Source organism: Balaenoptera musculus, chromosome 15 (assembly GCF_009873245.2).
Source record: "Balaenoptera musculus isolate JJ_BM4_2016_0621 chromosome 15, mBalMus1.pri.v3, whole genome shotgun sequence".
NCBI classification, from domain to species: domain Eukaryota; kingdom Metazoa; phylum Chordata; class Mammalia; order Artiodactyla; family Balaenopteridae; genus Balaenoptera; species Balaenoptera musculus.
The window spans coordinates 53,172,083-53,192,829 of NC_045799.1; the positions used below are offsets into that span (position 1 = coordinate 53,172,083).

The 20,747-nt window shown below is 53.4% G+C and overlaps 1 protein-coding gene across 5 annotated transcripts in view; it reads left to right on the forward strand.

Annotated features, from left to right (window-relative positions):
- Positions 1–20,747, forward strand: part of MGRN1 (mahogunin ring finger 1) — a 67,254-nt gene that overhangs the window by 27,207 nt on the left and 19,300 nt on the right. For all 5 annotated transcript variants that reach the window (XM_036824987.1, XM_036824983.1, XM_036824988.1 and 2 more), the window contains exons 3-10: positions 1,395–1,483; positions 2,062–2,208; positions 3,278–3,395; positions 11,031–11,097; positions 11,750–11,799; positions 13,617–13,664; positions 14,934–15,002; positions 16,315–16,474. In XM_036824987.1, the coding sequence (XP_036680882.1) occupies positions 1,395–1,483; positions 2,062–2,208; positions 3,278–3,395; positions 11,031–11,097; positions 11,750–11,799; positions 13,617–13,664; positions 14,934–15,002; positions 16,315–16,474 (748 nt within the window). The remainder of the gene's footprint in view (positions 1–1,394; positions 1,484–2,061; positions 2,209–3,277; positions 3,396–11,030; positions 11,098–11,749; positions 11,800–13,616; positions 13,665–14,933; positions 15,003–16,314; positions 16,475–20,747) is intronic.

Sequence of the window (20,747 nt, forward strand, 5' to 3'; positions counted from 1 at the left end):
CTACTGAACCCGGTGCGTCCAGGCTGTGGGGCTGAGGAAGGCTCTGGATTTCATCCCAGGCCTCTTGGATGATTGTCTTTAAAAAGGGAAAAGAACATCCACATTCCATAGAGCAGTGGGCAAGAGATGTGATCCAAAGCGGAAACGCAAACGGCCAGGACCGTTTTTTACAAGTTCGCCCTCACTAGTCACCAGAGGAGTGCACTTCATACACTGCTGTTCCTTCGTTCAACGCACATTTGGCACCTGCTGTGTACCTAGGGACTCTTCCAGGGGCTGGAAACGGAGGACAGACCCTGCCCTGTTTAGTATGTGGGGTGCAGGCAATAAAGAAGGGAACGCTTGATGGCTGGAGACTAAAGAGAGAGAGAGAGCTGTGGGGGATTGATGAGCAGGGGCCTGGGTTTTGCATCTTGAGATAATGGTCCCCTGCCTGGCCAAGGGCCCAGGCAGGAGGCCCTCTCTCTCAGGAGACACTGGACTCTGTCCCCTAAGGCTGCTGAGTCCTGGGCCTGGTGGGGGTGGTATTCCCTGGACCAGGGGTCTCCAGGCTGTCTTAGCTGTAGAGCAGCTGGTTGACATGAAGTCTTGGTCCTTTAACTGGCCTGGGGCTCAGAGTGCTGGTCCCCCACCCGTGGGGCCAGTGGGGCTTCCACGTTGTACTGAGCTGCCCACCCTCCCAAGTTTGTGACAGCAGGAGCAGAACCTGCCTTCCATGTCTTTGTAGCCTTGGCTCAGACCCAGGGCCTGGCTTTGCAGGCTGCCTGTAGATCTGTTGTCTTGTGTCACTTTCTCCTTGAGACCATCGTAGAGTCACCTGCAGTTGTGAGAAGTGATGGAGAGACCCCGGTGTCCTTTACCCGGCTTCCCAGTGACAACATCTGCTAAGACTCAGTGCGTTGTCACCAGCAGGAGACTGACCCCGTGCCCAAGCCTTCCAGACACCACCAGTTTTACAGGACCCGTGTGTGTGTGTGTGCGTGCGTATGCGTGTGCGTGTGTGCCTGTGTGGGCACAAGTGCCTTCCGAAACCTGTATTGACCATCGTCCTCGTGTGGAGAGCCTGCCTTGTTCAGGGCAGCAGTGAGACGGCAGGTCCCACCTCCAGGAATGTGGCCTGAGAGCCCCAACCCTAACCTCTGCCCCGGAGACGCAGCTGAGGGTCCTTCCTGCAACTGGGGACCCAGAATCCTCAGGCAGTTCCGGTCCCGGCTCTCCCACGTGCTGGCCGTGTCGCCTGTGGTTTCCTTGGATGTGGATGAGGGGAGTGCTGTCCTGTGGTCAGTGCGAGGGCCCAGGATGACCAGGCAGGGTTGTGACCGTTGCTCTGATGAAGCCCTGTTTTCCCTCCGCCATGCCCTGGGGGTTACCTGGAATTGCTCTTTCCCTCCTAGTTTCCTTACGTCACCCCCGCCCCCCACGAGCCGGTGAAGACACTGAGGAGCCTGGTGAACATCCGCAAAGACTCCCTCCGGCTCGTGAGGTAACCCTTCCCCCCCCTCACCCCCGTGGGCCCTACTCCCCCTTGTGTAGAACCAGGATTCGATTCCAGAGCTGCCCCTGGGGGAGGGTGGGGAGGGGAGAGGCCCGCAGGTTCTGCCTGTGGAACTCCAGCCTCAGCCTGGCGCCTGTGCCCCAGGGGCGTTGGGCCGGGTCTGGAGACAGTCTTGGTTGTCACAGCTGGGGCTGGGCGAGGGCGGTGCTGCTGGCATCTGGCAGGCAGGGACCAGGGATGCCGCTCAGCACCCTCAGCGCTCAGCACACCCCCACTGCCACGAGGCTGAGACACCGCCTCAGACCTGGAAGACTTGAGGGATCGGGGCCATTTCTAAACCCACAGGACTGGTCTCCCTTTCTGTGGGCAGGAGACAAGGGAAGGAGGACCCTGCGTTGCTGGGCCTTGTTGTCCGAACAGGGAACGGCCTCCACGTTCCTAGGGAGGTGGGATGCAGCCAGGCAGCTGACTCTGGGGCCCCCGCGGGGGCGGGGCTGCTGTATGGGGTGGGGACACCCTCGCAGGCGCGGCCCCTGACCTGCCCTGCTCCTCTGTCTCCCCGGCAGGTACAAGGACGGTGCTGACAGCCCCACTGAGGACGGCGAGAAGCCCCGAGTCCTCTACAGCCTGGAGTTCACCTTCGACGCCGACGCCCGGGTGGCCATCACCATCTACTGCCAGGCAGTGGAGGAGTTCCTGAATGGGACGGCTGCGTGAGTCCCCGTGGGGCCTGGCAGTCCCAGTGGTTCTGCTTCTGTCTGTATTGTGTATTTGAACTTTCGGAGCTTTGATTTGAAATAGGGCCCTGCTGGCCCCAAAAGTTTGAAATCGGCAACTTCAGCATGACCACGGCAGGCCTGCCTCCAGGCTGCAAGGCCAGACCCAGGCAGGATGGGCAGAAACGCACCCACTTCCGTCCTGTCAGAGGAAACCCCTCGGAGGCCAGATTTGATCCGGGGGTGGAGTGGTGGCTGAGAGCTCGGGCTGTGAGTCCCTGTTCGTGTAAGAGCAGCCCCTCCCCCAGTGTCAGTCTCAGGCCGGACGTGCCAAGGCCCTCGAGAGTGTCCTTTGTCCTAGAGACTGAGTGAGGCCCCAGGGACAGCAGGTGTGGGGAGGTGGGTGAGGGTCCTGGGTTGGATTCCTGCATAAGGAGATGCCAGAGCTTATCGGGATTGAAAATGTGTGTGCTGCTTGACTCAGCCATTCCTTTCCTGGGAATTTTATCTTGGGGACATGCTTGCATGTGTGGTTAAGATGTGTGCAGAGGAGAGTCCTGGAAGCTTTGTTTGGAATAGCAAGATGTTGGCGACTGCCTGGTGTCCACCAGTGGGGGCCTGGTTGAATCAATTAGAGTAAAACCGCGGTGGAACCCATGCAGTGTCCCAAGAACACGGCACCTCCATCTGTGATGACTGTGGGACAGCTTCGGGCACACGAGTGGTCGGAACAGAGTGTAGGTGGACTGCTGTTTGAATATTAAAGAGGAAACACCTGCTCATACAGCCGTGATTATGCCTCAACTTTCCCAGGAGTGACACACGGGTTGTGGACGGGGCAGAGATGCAGGTGGCTGGAAGCACGTGTGAGGCCGGGGCTGGGGGTCACTTTGCACTGTGCATTTTTGTACTGTATTCATTCAAAAATGTCAACAAACCATGAAAGCCAAATGGAAAGTGTAGCCAAGTCTGGAAAGGTAGCAGTAATTGGGCAGGTGTGGGCTCTGGGAGAATGGGACGCTGCAGAGCGTTTGTCTCACTGTCCTTTCTCTCTCGGCCCCTTCAGGTACACCCCCAAGAGCCCGGCCCTGCAGTCCGAGACTGTCCACTATAAGCGGGGGGTGAGCCAGCAGTTCTCCCTGCCCTCCTTCAAGATCGACTTCTCGGAGTGGAAGGACGATGAGGTAACATCTTGGCTGGGCCCCCCCTTTTCCCTGGCCCCTCCCCGAGTTCCTTCCCCTGGAGGGGGGCAAGCACAGTGGGGCCTGTTCACTCACATTCCTCACATGGTTGATAAGTGTCAGGAATGGCTGCTGACCAAGGTCTGTGTGCCCAGCCGGGGTACCTGGACTGTGGATCGCGGTCGGTTCAGGCATTGGCTGGACTGGGTGATCGCGGCCAGACGGAGCAGCGGCAGTTAGAAGCTCCGTATGGGCTCTGGTATGGTTGTCAGGGCCACGGGGCTGCAGCGTGGCAGGGTGCCTCCCCACCAGCGGTTCCGTAGCTAAGGACAGTGATTTACGCGACGTGGAGGGTGCTCCCTGCAGCTCTGTCTGTAATAGTACATTGGAAACAATCTACATGTCCGTTACAGAGGTATCGCTTGGGTCACTGACATCATGGGAACCCCCTGTATATATAATGGGGGCACCATAGTCCAGCTCCGTTCTGGGATGTCGTGAGCCTTAAAGTAGCTGACAGAGCTTATGTCTGCTGTACATGTTGATGTGGAAGCACCTCATGGGCTTGGAGAAGAGCACATTACAGACAAATACCATGTAATCGCACATATGTGACAGCCACAGATGTGCACAAGACCACTTCTGCAGGTACATGTATGTGTACATAATCCTTGAGGAAGAGCCAGAGAAGATTCCCGTCAAGCTGAAGACAGTGGTTATTTCTGCAACGGAGCTTGATATAAGGGAGACACACACATACACGCTGCATGTGTACAGTGTGAGTATCAATACTGTGTACACCCCTGAATTATTTTGTTTTTTTAAAAAAAAACAGGTTATTAAGGTAGAGTTTATATATCATAAAACTCACCCATTTTAAGTGTTCAATTCAGTGATTTTTAGTAAATCTCTGTGATCACAGCCATCACCACAATCCAGTTTTAGGATGTTTCTATCCTCCAGATAGGATCCCTCATGCCCTTTACAGTTAATCCCTGTTCCTGCCCCAGCCCCTGGCACTAATCTGCTTTCTGTCTCCCTGGATTTACCTGTTCTGGACATTTCATATGGATGGAACCGTACAGTATGTGGCCTTTCATGTCTGGCTTCTTTGACTTAGCTGAATTCTCTAGTTTTTTTTTGACAGAGGGTAGTCACGTATTGTGTTACTGAAATACATGAGTGGGAAGGATTGGAGGTAGCAGGGCATGGTGTGGCGTGGGAATTGCCAGGAAGGTTCTGGATCACGGGTATGTCAGACGGTGAAGGCCACGCCCTGGTAGTTACTCCCGGCCGCGTGTGCTTGCTGGTCAGGGTGCTTTGATGTTGAGCAACAGGAGCCCCCTCTGTTTTACCACGTGAGAAAGACAGGTCTTCTGGAAGCCGGGTGGGGCCGTCGAAGTCAAAGGCCAAGCTGAATAGCAGTCCTGGGGGCCCCCTGCGCACAGCCCCGTGCCATCAGGATGGTTCCGTCCCTGCGTGCACACATTCCCGGTTCAGATGCCCGGCAGGTGCATCTGGTCCCACCCACCCTCCTGTGAATGGGGAGGGGCAGCTCCCCAAGGGCAGAGGGGCTGGGAGGGCAGGTGAGTGGGTGCCCCCACCTATGGTGACTGCAGGGCGGCTGGGCTGAGGCTGCACCTCAGCTTGGTGACCTCTGAAATAGCCCAGTCTTGGCATTTTGGCCCTGAAACATCCCCCGTGCATTTGCGGATGTGCTGCATCACCAACGGTTTGGGTCACTTGTCCTGAGCGCAGACCTGATTGTAAGCCAGTCTTGGGTGCTCCACGAGGGCACCCCCTTTGCTCCCTCAGTGCATCAGGGAACCTGCGTCCTCAGCTTGTCAGCATGTGGCCTGGTGGGCCTGTCCAGTGTTGTTATCCTGGGACCCCGTCCTCATCTTTGCCTTTTCTGATTATCACCTCAGCTAAGATGTTCTTTTTTTTTTTTGGGGCCACACCACGCGGCTTGCGGGATCTTAGTTCCCTGACCAGGGACCGAACCTGGGCTCTCGGCAGTGAAAGTGCAGATTCCTAACCCCTGGACCGACAGAGAATTCCCACTAATATGTTCTTGAAATCAGCTCAGTTTTTCTTACAGGTGTTTTTTATTGCGGTAGAATACCCAAAATATAAACTTACATCAGTGACAGTGCATTCATAGTGTGTGACCACTGGGCAGTTCCAGGCTGTTCTCATCACCCACAAGGAAGTCCTGCACCCATTAAGCAGTCACTCCCATTCCTCCCTCTATTACATGTATTTTTATTTTTTCATTTTTTTAATTTTTAATTTATTTTATTTATTTTTGGCTGCGTTGGGTCTTCGTTGCTGGGCGCGGGCTTTCTCTAGTTGCGGCGAGCAGGGGCTACTCTTGGTTACGGTGCACAGGCTTCTCACTGTGGTGGCTTCTCTCATTGCAGAGCATGGGCTCTAGGCACGCGGGCTTCAGTAGTTGTGGCACGCCGACTCAGTAGTTCTGTCTCACGAGCTCTAGAGCGCAGACTCAGTAGTTGTAGTGCACGGGCTTAGCTGCTCCACAGCATGTGGGATCTTCCTGGACCAGGGCTCGAACCCACGTCCCCTGCATTGGCAGGTGGATTCCCAACCACTGCGCCACCAGGGAAGCCCTATTACATGTATTTTTAAATGGGAACTTCGTCAGTCATTACTGTAGCTAGGAAACGGCTAAGCTTTGCCATAAATAGAAGGTTCTGGAAGTTAAGCTGTATGGAGAGCAGAAGGATGCTGTTACGTCCTGGCATGACGTCCTTGCCTGCTGAGGCATTGAAGGGGGTGTTGGTAGGTGTTAGAGACGTGACAGACACTCTGGCACCAAACTCAAGTTTCTCCTTTATACCAGGGTTTCTCAGCCTCGGTGCTGTTGACGTTTGGGTCCTGGGCCATTCTCTGGCAGGGACTGTCCTGTGCTCTGTGGGATGTTGAGCAGCCTCCCTGGCCCCTGCCTACCAGGTGTCAGGAATGTCCCTTGCTGCAATTGTGACAACTGAAGATGTCTCCAGACACAGCCAGGCGTGCCTTCAGCTGTAAGCATTGTGCCATCAGAGGCCTGGCCATCCTCCCTTTTTTTAGCCATTTTCCCCAGATTTGCCTATTTAAAGACTATAACAGTAATGTATGCTTATAGTAAAATGTGCAAATTACACAGAATCTGTCAAGCAGAATGCTCCCAGTTCAGTCTCCTTTTCCAGAAGTGACCACTTCTGACCATGTGGGGTGTATTTTCTAGACTTTCTCCTGTATGCATTTGTTTTTTACAAAAATGCAGTCATACTGTACAAATATTATTTTGTAGCTTGTTTTTTTAAAACAACTTATCGAGACATAATTTGCATACTATACAACTCCCCCTTTTATTTATTTTTTTGTTTCTGTTTTAATAAATTTGTTTATTTTGTTTATTTATTTTTGGCTGTGTTTGGTCTTCGTTGCTGCACGCGGGCTTTCTCTAGTTGTGGTGAGTGGGGGCTACTCTTCGTTGTAGTGCGTGGGCTTCTCATTGCGGTGGCTTCTCTTGTTGTGGAGCATGGCCTCTGGGCGCACAGGCTTCAGTAGTTGTGGGACGCGGGCTCAGTAGTTGTGGCTCACAGGCTCTAGAGCACAGGCTCAGTAGTTGTGGTGCACAGGCTTAGCTGCTCCGCGGCATGTGGGATCTTCCCGGACCAGGACTCAAATCTGTGTCCCCTGCATTGGCAGGCGGATTCTTAACCGCCGCACCACCAGGGAAGTCCCCAGCTCACCCTTTTAAAGTGTATAATTCGATGGTATTTACTATATTCAGAGAGTTGTATAGCCGTCACTACTGCTTTAGCTCCAGAACTTTTTTGTCATCCCCAAGAGAAACCCTCTACCCACTAGCAATCACTCCTCATTCCTCCCCCGGCCCCTGGCCACTGCTCATCCACTTTCTGTCTCTTTGGATTTGTCTGTTCTGGACATTTCTCATAAACAGAATCATACACTATGTGACCTTTTGTGCTGGCTTCTTTCACTCAGCATCATGTCTTCAAGGCTTGTCCAGGTTGTAGTATGTATCGGTGCTTTATTCCTTTTTATGGCCGAATAACATTCCACTGGATGGATGGGATCATATTTTGTTTATCCCTTCATCAGTTGATGGACATTTGGGTTGTCTCCGCCTTTTGGCTATCATGAATAATGCTGCTGTGAACATTTGTGTGCAAGTCTTTGTGTGGGTGTATGTTTTCATTCCTCTTGGCTGCAGTTTGCTTTTTAATTTAATTTAAATTAATTTAATTGTAAGACTTTTTTAGAGTAGTTTAAGGTTCACAGCAAAATTAAGAGGAATGTATAGAGGTTTCCCATATGCCCCCTGCCCCACACAGGCATCATTTTCTTTTCTTACTGCACCATGTTGTGGAGTCTTTCCAGGTCAATACCTACAGATCTCCTCGTGGCTCGTGGGGCTTCTTTGCAGTTTTCCCACCAGCTCCTCATGGGCTTCCATTTATTTCAGTCAAAGCCACGTCCCCTCCTCCCCCACACCTTGTCTTTCCCCTATTTCCCAGTGTCCATCTGACCTAGGCCTTGCAAAGACCCTCGTCCATGGCTCCTCTGTGACAGCAGAGCCTGAGGGGAGCCTGGGCGGGACTCCTGCTGGCGTCAGCTGCTGCTCTCTCTCCTGACCTGGCCGCCTTTTTCCCTAAGAAAGCCTCACCCCCTGCATTAAAAATAAGTGTCTCCTGGGACTTCCCTGGTGGTCCAGTGGTTAAGACTCCATGCTTCCGCTGCAGGGGCGCGGGTTCGATCCCTGGTCGGGGAACTAAGATCCCGCATGCTGCCTGGCGTGGCCAAAAACTAAAAAGCGTCTCCTTCAGACTCTCTGGGAGGGTGGAAGTCTCTGTCCTCTCCCCGCGTGCTTGGCTCTGGGGCGTGACTCATGCGCCAAGCTCTGGGGAGCAGGAGTCTGGGAGGAGGTGGTCCTTGCTCCCTGGGTCCCTGCACTCCCAGGGTTTCCCCCCAACCCCTAGGCCCTGGTGTCTGGGGAGAGCGGGGGTCATGGTGCCCTGTCGTCTCCACCTCTGTCCCTGGCTCAGCACCGGGTCTTCTGTTGGGTTTGCAAAGTCCGCTGGACAAATGTCACATGTAGCGTGCTGCCCTGTGGTCTGGGCACTGAAGGTTCATGGGAGGCGCCGGGAAGGCTGCTGCGGCAGAGCCTTCAAAGTGGTGTCTGTGTCAGGACTTCTTTGGTTGCAAGTGACAGAAGCACCTCAGTCTGGCTTAAGAAAAGAAAATCAGGAACTTATTGGCATAGATTCTGAAAAGGCTGGGTGTCTGCAGGGGCCCATGTCATCAGGAAGGGTGTGCTCCTGCTGAGCTGGCCTCGCTCTCTGCTGGCGCCCTGCAGACCAGTGGAGAGGTGTGGTCCCCGCCTGCGTCCCAGAGTGCTCAGGTGGACATACCATCCTCTGGCCAGGCCACACAGTACCAGGGTAGGAGAGAAGTTGTTCCCCCATTTCCGCAGGGAAAGTTGGGGTGCTGCCACCTGAAAAGTGGGACAACAGCCATTTGCACCTTTGCAGTAGGGTTTGGACAGGACTGGACAGGAGGCCCCAGGTGGGTCAGGCTTGATAAGAGCAGAGTCTCCAGGACAGAAGTACCAGCGGCGTCCAGGCAGCAGTGATGGCCTTTCCCAGGAGCTGGGAGGACACAGGTGGGCGAGGCCTGGAGGCAACCCTGGCTCTGTCACTCTGTCCATGAAGCATCCAGCAAGTTATGCCACCTCTGCGTCCCTTGCTTTCCCATCTGTCAGCTGGAGGTAGAAACAGTCCCTCCCTCACAGGTGGCCCCAGGGGTCCGCGAGGTCGGGGTGCAGGGTGCTTACTTGGCCAGGCTGTCCATCGTGAGCCCGGCGGCCAGCGGGGCAGGGGCCCCCGTCACACCTCCCCAGACCAGTGTCTGTTATTCCACCCGTCAGCTGGTGCTGAGGCAGCACTCAGCGTGCGAGGGAGAAAGGAAGTGCAAATCACTGGCAGCTCCTGAGAGCAACCAAGTCGCCACGTCAGCGCTGACGACTGTATTCCAGCAACAGGCCGGAAGCGCGGGGGCGGCAGGGCCCGCACTGCTCCCCATACAGCTCTGTCATCTGAGCATCTCCCCTCCTGGGCCTGATTACAGCCTGGGAAGGGCAGCGCCTGTGCGTCACACCCACCTCGCTTCGTCGTCACCAGGGTAACTGCGGGATGGTCGTTGGCAAGATGGCTCCCTCTTCCCTGACTTGCGGTAGGGAGGGCAGAAGCAGGCGTGCGGGAGGTCCCTGGCCCCGGGATAGCTGTAGGTGATGTGTGACTCCTGTCTCGGGCGGTCACCCCCCCACCCCGTGGGGCACCCCAGAGCAAGGCAGGAGCGGGGAAAGCGGGTCCCTCCCTCTTCCAGGTCCAAGTTTTGGTGGTGCAGCCCTTCTACCCTGAGGCTGTGGGTCCTGGGTAGGCCTGGACACCTCCCCGCATGCGGATCTGTGCACACACGTTCCTACCAAGCCCCGCGCCCTGGAGTCCCTACCCCACGTGGTCCTCCTGGGCCAACTCCCTCCTCGGCTCCCGCTGCCTGAGCACATGCAGCTCCAGTGGCCAATGCTCACCGCCTGCTCTCTCGGCCACCTGCTCGCAACTTTTGCGTTAGGATCGGGACCTGATGCTCAGGTTGTAGAGCCAGACCCGAACCTGGCAGCGCTGAGTATGCCCTGTCCTAGCACTGGCCCCGGCCCGGCCCTGCGGCCCACCGACAGCCAGGGACCCGCTGGGCACCCTTCCCGTGGTGGGTGTGGTTTGGCTGAGCGCCTCTGCCCTGCAGGCTCTGTGTGACCTCCCCGCGGTCCCCACTGGTGAGCAGACGTGGAAGCTGCACCCGAGTGGACACGTGGGGAGGAGCGTGGCCTGCAGCCGGAGGGCAGCGGGGATCGCCGGAGGGATTTAAGCTGGAGGAGAAGGAAAAGTGAGAGGAGGTTTCTCTGTGAGCTCGGACGAGCCACGTGGTCTCCTTCACGTTGCTTCTGTCTTTGTTGGGGCCGAGCTGGGTGCCTTTCTTCACAAGGTTAGACGCGGGATCTCCGTGGGACCCGGCGCTCCCGTGCCTAGGGGTCCACCCAGCAGAGTCCAGCAGAGGCAGCCCCGCTCAGCACAGCCGAAGGGGGGCCTGGTGTCTGTGAGCAGGTGAATGGGTGACAGTGAGGTCTGGCCAGGCAGGGAGCGCTGCTCGGCTTTAAGGGGGAGGCGGCTGCAGCGTGATGATTCTGCCTGAGAGACACCAGACGCAAAAGACAGATACTGTGTGCATCCATTTCTGTGAATGTCCAGGGTCGGCCGGTCCACAGACAGCAGCAGCATGGAGGTTCCAGGGCTGGGCTGGGCTGGGAGGCCCGCTGAGGGCTGGCGAGGACGTGCCAGGAAAGGTGGTGCTGACGGTCGCGTGACCTTACGGATGTACTTAATGACACTGAGCTACACTTAGAACACAAATGTGCCCTTTTAATCTGCTTTACCACAAAGAAGAAAAGGGCGCCTGTCTTGCCTCAGCTCTGTCACCGCGATGCCTCCTGCTCATCCCACCCGCTCCCTCCAGCTCAGTCTGACTGTTGTCACCTCCTCTTCTCCGCAGCTGAACTTTGACCTGGACCGGGGCATGTTTCCAGTGGTCATCCAGGCCGTGGTGGATGAGGGGGATGGTGAGTGGCCTTTCCCTCCGGTCTCCCTCCCAGGTGTGCACACTTGGGAAGAGGCCCTTCTCACCCCAGTCAGCCGGGTCCAGAAACAGCGGACGACGTCGACTCAGCCTGCTGGCCGGGCTTGGGGCCGAGGGGCTCGGGCGCCGAGCGCTCCGTCTCCTGCTGCTGGTGCTGTCCCCGCGCCCCGGTGGCCGAGCCTGGCTCTCGCGGCGCTGGTGTCCGCCCCGCAGTGGAACGATGAAGGCTGTCGGCGCCACGCTGACCCCTCGCCGCCTGCCTCCTCCTGCCTGTCCTGCTGGCCTCTCCTTGCCCCTGCTGCAGGCTGCGGGGTCCCAGGCGAGGGTGCAGACACCCTGCCCGGCCCAGGCTCGTCCCCGGGCTTCTCAGCTCCTCCCCGTGCCGAGTGAGACGGCAGCAGAGCCAACCGTGGGCAGCCGGCAGTGGCTGCTTTGGGGCCGGGTGAGGTGCGGGTCGGAGGGAGCTGCAGGCAGAGGAGGGCGAGGCAAGGACAAGACCTCGATGGGTCCTCAGAGGACAAGGCCCTGCCTGCAGGCTGAGAGCTGGGGACGTGCCAGCTGGAAAGAGGAAGCCCAGGGTGGGGGGCTGGGGGTGGTGGAGGCCGGCTCTGACCACTCTCCTCTCTCCCGGGCAGTTGTGGAAGTGACCGGCCACGCCCACGTGCTCTTGGCCGCCTTTGAAAAGGTAAGTGCCATCTTGCTCGTGATCGTCCAGCCGACCCCTCATTTGTCATCGTATCCTGCATGCAGTCGGTGCCCAGTAAATGCTGGTGGGGTAGACGAGGGTCTGCCACCTGCCTAGTACGGTCCTAGACGTGACATACATACTCTCCTGGGGTCCCCGAGTTGGGGGTGCCCCGCATAGAAAGAGACCATTTACATGGAAGGATTCATTTACTACTACCTTTTTAGCGTTACGTGTATTTGAACTTACGTGTTTGCCCTTTTTTCCACCAGACCTGAGTCCCCAGGCCCCTGACTGTCCATGCTCTGTGGCCGTGTTTATGGTGTGTGGTGGGGATGCTGGCTGGTGGTGAGGACAGTCGGCCTCACCACTGACTCTGCATTAGGGTGTCTCGGGTTCTAGGGATGGTCCTCTCACCGGGGTCCAGTTCCGTGCGTCCATGCATGCAGCGAGCGAGGGCCTGGCTGTGTTGGGACAGGGTCCCTGCTCACCGAGAGCCCTGCCAGAGTAGTGGGGTGTGTCCCCTATTTGAAAAGGCTACGGCTGATCCCCACCTTGTAGTGTTCCTTGACATTGGTCGGCACCGTGCAGTTGTGTGTTTAGCACCGGCCTGTGGCCCAGGTGGACGAGGAGCAAGGACCTCATGAGGAAACCAGTCTCAGACCACTTGTCCTGGACGTCCTGCCAACCCCTGGCTTCCTCAGCCCAGGGTGTGCCTGCAGCCCCGAAAGCCTTAAGTGCAGAGCTCATCTCCTCCCTCTGATCTGGGTCTTTCCAGATGCCCCAAGGGATCAGTGGAGCTGGGCCCGAGGCCCCTCTGGTGACGTTGGGTCTGTGCTCTCCCTGGCCTCCTGGGGCTGTGGTGGAGGTGGCCCTCTCCATCTCTGGGCTCACCAGCTGTGCTCCCCAGGCCGGCCTTGTCAGAGGAGATGGTGACTATTTACCATCTGTGTGCTCTGGCGGGGCGATGGGCCCTCACTGGCAGACACTCCATTCTGTGCTTCCAGTGTAGAGTCCAGTGAGAAACTACCTTATTTTTGGAGTGCAGCGTGCTAGAAACTTCTGTCAGAACCCATCAGCCTTACAGAAAACGCCGGGCGCTGGTCTCGGTGGACTCAGAAGGGGTATTTGGTGCGCGAGAGTTCAGATCTGGTACCGTGCTTAACTGTGTGGACTCGGAGCCGTGTGCCTCCCCGGGTACCACCAGACGCATTTGCTCTATCTTGTTCTCACGGTTCTCAGAGCTTTGGGCCTTGCTGAGTACGTAAGCCAGTGACATCCTTGTGCTGTCTTTGCGATTCGACCAAGCCCTTTGAGGGCTGGAGCCGTCTGTCTTAGTTCTTGCCATCCAGGTGGGGAAGCGCCTATCCATTGTCAGAACTTGGCTGATGGTGGTGAACTTGAGTGTACTTGAGAACGACCCAGGGAGAGTTGGGTTTTGTAGGTCAGGGTGGGACCCAGGAGGCGATATTTTTAGAAGATTCTCCGGGTAGTTTCGAAGCCAGGTCAGAGGGCCACAGTTGGAGGATCCCTGGCCTGTCTCTCGAGTCTTCGTGTGGCCCCTTCTTTTTTTTTTTTTTTTAATATTTCTGCAGACATTTTATTTATTTATTTATTTATTTACCCTTGGCTGTGTCGGGTCTTCGTCTCTGTGCGAGGGCCCTCTCCAGTTGCGGCGAGCGGGGGCCACTCCTCATCGTGGCGCGCGGGCCTCTCGCTGTCGCTGGCCCCTTCTTTTTTTCAGCCGTGGTTGTGGGTTGACCAAGGACGGGCCTTCAGCATGGCCGAGTTAACCTCTCTGTCCTTCTTCCCTGCAGCACGTCGACGGCAGCTTCTCTGTGAAGCCTTTAAAGCAGAAGCAAATCGTAAGTCCATCAGAGGAAATACCGTGAGCCCTTTTGATTTAAAAGACAGGCGTGCACACGTGACCCAGTGGTCTCTGTGGATTATTTTCCCCGGGCCACCATGGCCACTGTGGAAGTAGCTGGTGACACCACTACTGTGGGCCCTGGGCTCCAGGAGTCAGGGTCAGGGTCACTGGGTGTGTCCGCGTGTACTGCATACCCACCACGTACCTGCATTGACCGTTGTAGCCGAATCTTGTCCATCTTGAACTTAGTGAGTGTTCAGTAAACACTTGCCAAATGAATGAATGGACAGATGAAGGAAGAAGGGAAGGAAGGGAGGGAGGGATGGAGGAAGGGAGGGAGGAAAGAAGGGAGAAACACTGCAGCCTCCCCTCCTCCTCCTTACAAATTGCTGAAATTACCTCCGTGTTGGGCAAAGACTTAGATTGACTTAATCCATATTTGAGAGAAGGATGGAATATCTTGGAACCAATGGGAGCTATAGACCAGTACAGCCTTTCTTTGGGGTCCGTAATTCCATGGTCTAACACCAGGAAGAATTATCCCTGGTGGCCTCCGACTTAGGTAGGTTCTGTGAGGATTTAGCGGACAGGGTTGCCTGAAATGAGCCTGGAGACTGATTTAACAGTGGCCATGGTGGGGTCTGTCTCCAAAGCTGTGATTATCAGGTTATCCTGTGTGTAGCTGCTCAGGTGTGTCAGCCACAACCCGAGAGTGGTGTTGCTTGAGTTTTTTAAAAGAGGGGTTGAGAGAACTCTGGCAGGTGCAACACCTGGAGGTGGCAGGAGGGCAGGAGACCCCGGGGATGGTCTGGGTGCTTGTTTCAGGAGAGCTGACCAGCAGGGCCGTGGCTCTCAGGAGGAGTATCTGGCCCATAAACTGTGGTCAATTCGAGGCCTGACTCTGGTCACTCTTGTGGGGCTGGTGACAGCAGGGTCCAAGGTCGTTTTCCTCTGGGGTTGGGCACGGTAAGGTGGGCAGAAGATGTGGTCGCCGAGTCCGGGTAGAGCTAGGCTCTGCGCCCTCTGGGGCGGGCAGAACCTGGGCCCAGCCCAGTGTCCTTGCTACCAGTGGGCTGGGCAGGTGGTGGTTCTCCCTGCCTGTCTCCAGTAGTGCCCGCTCCCTGGGGGTGGGGCTAGACAGAACCGCCAACCACGCCTGCCCCCAGGACCCGAGCCCGGCACCTGGGAGGGGTTGTCGGGAAAGGTGGGTGCAGAGGAGCCGTTGAGCTGGGAGCAAGTGCCCAGACACCTCTCTGCTCTCCAGGTGGACCGGGTCAGCTACCTGCTGCAGGAGATCTACGGCATTGAGAACAAGAACAACCAGGAGACAAAGGTGCGTGCTTGTGGCACCGCCGGGCCAGGCTGGCCATGCTCCCCTGTGCTCCTCCCAGCTGCTCGGAGGCGGGCCCGTGGGTGACCTGCTTGGGGCCCCTGTCCTGGCCAGGGCCCTGCAGGTTGGTGGCAGATGAGCCAGTTCCCTGCTGAGCCTTCCCCTGGAGACCCCAGGACCCCAGACTCCATCATTTTTCCTTAATTTTTAGAGTTAGCAGAGTCTGTGGGACATTGTCCTTTTTCCAGCAAATTCACTGGCTTGTTACCATCACTGGGCAGCTGGCCATCAAGGCAGCCTGGGGATGCCGGGCCCCCTCCTGCTGCCCCCTTCCCCGGTGCAGCCTTGGCCTTTCCCTTCTCTCATCAGCAGTTGAGCCCGCGCTGCACCTGTGGACCGGCTCGCCTTCCAGTGCCTGTGACAGGAGCCTGGTGGTCCACAGAGCCAAGGTCTGGCACAGCCAGGGAATTAGTCCATGGCTTTGTCATTGTCTTAAGACACAAATGAAACTGCTGCCTCTTTTTAAAAACCTCTGGGGTCTCAGGCTAGCTTCCATGGTGGCTGGAACTGGCTGGATGCCAAGTGCTCTCTGCCCAGGTCATGTTTCTGCATCAGAGGTCATCCGACTTCCCATAGAGGGCCCAGTAGTTAATGTCGTCGACCTCTATGGCGTCTGTCACTTCTGTTCATGTGTCTAGCGCTGCCGGGATCACGCAGAAGCAGCCACAGACATACAGAAACACAGGGGCAAGGCTGTGCTCTGGTGACACTTTGCTTCAGAAGCAGGCAGCAGGCTGGACTTGGCTGATGCCCGTTTTAGGCTGTTGCTATCTCTTGATCCAGAAGCTAGTTTTGTTTTCCAGAAGGTGCCATTACTTAAGGAAAACATTTCAACAAGTTAGACTTGCCTGATTTATTTTGGGGGGGCCGCAATGCGCAGCTTGTAGGATCTTAGTTCCCCTACCAGGGATGGAACCCAGGCCCCAGCAGAGAAAGCACGGAGTCCTAACCACTGGACCGCCCGGGAACTCCGTTGCCTTATTTTTGTTGTTGCTGTTTTAAGCAAGTAAATGGGCAGCCTTGGCAGACGCGAGTCTTCCCACATTTCCTCTTTGGTTCTGGGGAGGAGGAGACCCAAGTTCTCTTGACTTGGGGAGGTGTCTTGGGCTGGGGGGGCGTCCTGCTCTTTGGTGACCTTCCTCTGCCCCTGGGGCTTCCCTTTGCCACCGCAGCCCCCAGGGGAAGTGGGGACAGGAAGGCCCCCGGCCTCTGGCCTCGGGAGCCACCGACCCTGGGACCCTCGGTGTCCCCTCAGCCCTCAGACGAGGAGAACAGCGACAACAGCAACGAGTGTGTGGTGTGCCTGTCGGACCTACGGGACACGCTGATCCTGCCCTGCCGCCACCTGTGCCTCTGCAACTCGTGCGCCGACACGCTGCGCTACCAGGCCAGCAACTGCCCCATCTGCCGGCTGCGTGAGTGGGACGGGCGGGCGGGCGGGCAGGGAGACCGGCACGGTGGCAGACGTGGGCAGGGACCCCTGTGGCGATGGGGTGGCGCCGTCTGCCTCCAGGGAAGTCAGACGCAGGGCAAGCATCCAGGAGGGGCTGCAGGGCAGTGTGTGGGGTGAACTGCACAGAAGGGATCAGCAAGTCAGGTCTTTGTTTCAAAGAGTATGTGGGAAATATTTTGATAGAAAATTATAATAAAATGAAAAGTGTGCTGGGTGTAAATGATCAAGGAGTTAAATTTGGTTTCCTTGAGCATCTGGACTTTCTCAGTCGAAAGTTGTCACGTTGGGGGAATTCCCTGGAGGTCCAGTGATTAGGACTGGGCGTTTTCACTGCTGAGGGCCCAGGTTCGATCCCTGGTCGGGAAACTGAGATCCCACAAGTGGCACACGTGGCGTTGAAAAAAAAAGCTGTCACGTTGGGCCTAATTCTGAACAAAATATTCATCCTCCAGTAGAGAGTAGACATTCTCAGGTTGTGGGTCCTGCTGGTGGGTCAGCAGTCCTGGGCCTGGTTCCTGCTGGTCCTGGCGGGAACTGGGTGTGGGTGGCAAGAGCACCCTCCCATGGGAGCTGCAGGGCATTTTCTCTGAGGAGATAAATGACAGCTTTTTTTTTTTAGCATAGACAAAGACTGTCAGATTTACTGTCACTTTCAGAAATAAAGTTCTTAGGTTCATGACTGTTCACTATAAAACTCTCTTTCGTTGAGTAGTCTATGGCTACATTAAAATTATGCTTCAAAGCAATTAATCAATATACATGGCCTTGGGAAACCCTGGGGGAGAAAAAGAAAGTGTGTTTTAAAAATAATAAAGCTTAGGGAGTTCCCTGGTGGCCTAGTGGTTAGGATTCCCAGCTTTCACTGCTGTGGCCCGGGTTCAATCACTAGTCGGGGAACCAAGATTCCGAAAGCTTCACAGTGAGGCAGAAAAAGACAAAAAAACAAAGCTTAGGATGATTTTTTTTAATGCAAATTATCTTTGTAATAAAGTGTTCTTTGCCCTATGTTTAGCATACTCAAAAACCTAACTTAGATTCAGTGAGTCTGTATTGGTAACATGTTATTTTACTTTGTTTCTCAGTTTGATTTACTTTAGTTGTTTTTAGTGAATTGCATTCCAGGTTAAAGGTATTCCGTTGTTAGTATATACAGTAAGAGGAGATAAAGGGAGGGCATTTTGAAGGCATTTGTTCTAATTAAATCATATTTTCATTTTCAATAATAAGTTAATACTCTTTTTTTTTTAACATCTTTATTGGAGTATAATTGCTTTACAATGGTGTGTTAGTTTCTGCTTTATAACAAAGTGAATCAGTTATACATATACATATGTTCCCATATCTCTTCCCTCTTGCGTCTCCCTCCCTCCCACCCTCCCTATCCCACCCCTCTAGGTGGTCACAAAGCACCGAGCTGATCTCCCTGTGCTATGCGGCTGCTTCCCACTAGCTATCTGTTTTACATTTGGTAGTGTATATATGTCCATGCCACTCTCTCACCCTGTCACATCTTACCCCTCCCCCTCCCCATATCCTCAAGTCCATTCTCTAGTAGGTCTGTGTCTTTATTCCCGTCTTGCCACTAGGTTCTTCATGACCTTTTTTTCCCCTTAGATTCCATATATATGTGTTAGCATACTGTATTTGTTTTTCTCTTTCTGACTTACTTCACTCTGTATGACAGACTCTAACTCCATCCACCTCACTACAAATACCTCCATTTCATTTCTTTTTATGGCTGAGTAATATTCCATTGTATATATGTGCCACATCTTCTTTATCCATTCATCCGATGATGGACACTTAGGTTGCTGCCATGTCCTGGCTATTGTAAATAGAGCTGCAATGAACATTTTGGTACATGACTCTTTTTGAATTATGGTTTCTCAGGGTATATGCCCAGTAGTGGGATTGCTGGGTCGTATGGTAGTTCTATTTTTAGTTTTTTAAGGAACCTCCATACTGTTCTCCATAGTGGCTGTATCAATTTACATTCCCACCAACAGTGCAAGAGTGTTCCCTTTTCTCCACACCCTCTCCAGCATTTATTGTTTCTAGATTTTTTGATGATGGCCATTCTGACCGGTGTGAGGTGGTATCTCATTGTAGTTTTAATTTGCATTTCTGTAATGATTAATGATGTTGAGCATTCTTTCATGTGTCTGTTGGCAATCTGTATATCTTCTTTGGAGAAATGTCTATTTAGGTCTTCTGCCCATTTTTGGATTGGGTTGTTTGTTTTTTTGTTATTGAGCTGCATGAGCTGCTTGTAAATCTTGGAGATTAATCCTTTGTCAGTTGTTTCATTTGCAAATATTTTCTCCCATTCTGAGGGTTGTCTTTTGGTCTTGTTTATGGTTTCCTTTGCTGTGCAAAAGCTTTGAAGTTTCATTAGGTCCCATTTGTTTCTTTTTGTTTTTATTTCCATTTCTCTAGGAGGTGGGTCAAAAAGGATCTTGCTGTGATGTATGTCATAGAGTGTTCTGCCTATGTTTTCCTCTAAGAGTTTGATAGTGTCTGGCCTTACATTTAGGTCTTTAATCCATTTTGAGTTTATTTTTGTGTATGGTGTTAGGGAGTGTTCTAATTTCATACTTTTACATGTACCTGTCCAGTTTTCCCAGCACCACTTATTGAAGAGGCTGTCTTTTCTCCACTGTATATGCTTGCCTCCTTTATCAAAGATAAGGTGACCATATGTGCGTGGGTTTATCTGTGGGCTTTCTATCCTGTTCCATTGATCTATGTTTCTGTTTTTGTGCCAGTACCAAACTGTCTTGATTACTGTAGCTTTATAATATAATCTGAAGTCAGGGAGCCTGATTCCTCCAGCTCCATTTTTTTTTTTTTTAAAGATTTATTGATTGATTGATTGATTGATTGATTGCATGTTGGGTCTTTGTTTCTGTGCTAGGACTTTCTCTAGTTGCAGCAAGCGGCGGCCACTCTTCATCGCGGTGCGCGGGCCTCTCACTACCGTGGCCTCTCTTGTTGCAGAGCACAGGCTCCAGAAGTGCAGGCTCAGTAGTTGTGGCTCACGGGCCTAGTTGCTCCGTGGCATGTGGGATCTTCCCAGACCAGGGCTCAAACCCGTGTCCCCTGCATTAGCAGGCAGATTCTCAACCACTGCACCACCAGGGAAGCCCTCCAGCTCCATTTTTTGTTCTCAAGATTGCTTTGGCTATTCGGGATCTTTTGTGTTTCCATACAAATTGTGAAATTTTTTGTTCTAGTTCTGTGAAAAATGCCAGTGGTAGTTTGATAGGGATTGCATTGAATCTGTAGATTGCTTTGGGTAGTAGAGTCATTTTCACAATGTTGATTCTTCCAATCCAAGAACATGGTATAGCTCTCCATCTATTTGTATCATCTTTAATTTCTTTCATCAGTGTCTTATAATTTTCTGCGTACAGGTCTTTTGTCTCCTTAGGTAGGTTTATTCCTAGATATTTTATTCTTTTTGTTGCAATGGTAAACGGGAGTGTTTTCTTAATTTCACTTTCAGATTTTTCATCATTAGTGTGTATGAATGCAAGAGATTTCTGTGCATTAATTTTGTATCCTGCTACTTTACCAAATTCATTGATTAGCTCTAGTAGTTTTCTGGTAGCAGTTTTAGGATTCTCTATGTATAGTATCATGTCATCTGCAAACAGTGACAGCTTTACTTCTTCTTTTCCGATTTGGATTCCTTTTATTTCTTTTTCTTCTCTGATTGCTGTGGCTAACACTTCCAAAACTATGTTGAATAATAGTGGTGAGAGTGGGCAACCTTGTCTTGTTCCTGATCTTAGTGGAAATGGTTTCAGTTTTTCACCATTGAGGACAGTGTTGGCTGTGGGTTTGTCATATATGGCCTTTATTATGTTGAGGAAAGTTCCCTCTATGCCTACTTTCTGCAGGGCTTTTATCATAAATGGGTGTTGAATTTTGTCGAAAGCTTTCTCTGCATCTATTGAGATGATCATATGGTTTTTCTCCTTTAATTTGTTAATATGAAGTATCACGTTGATTGATTTGCATATATTGAAGAATCCTTGCATTCCTGGGATAAACCCCACTTGATCATGGTGTATGATCCTTTTAATGTGCTGTTGGATTCTGTTTGCTAGTATTTTGTTGAGGATTTTTGCATCTGTGTTCATCAGTGATATTGGCCTGTAGTTTTCTTTCTTTGTGACATCTTTGTCTGGTTTTGGTATCAGGGTGATGGTGGCCTTGTAGAATGAGTTGGG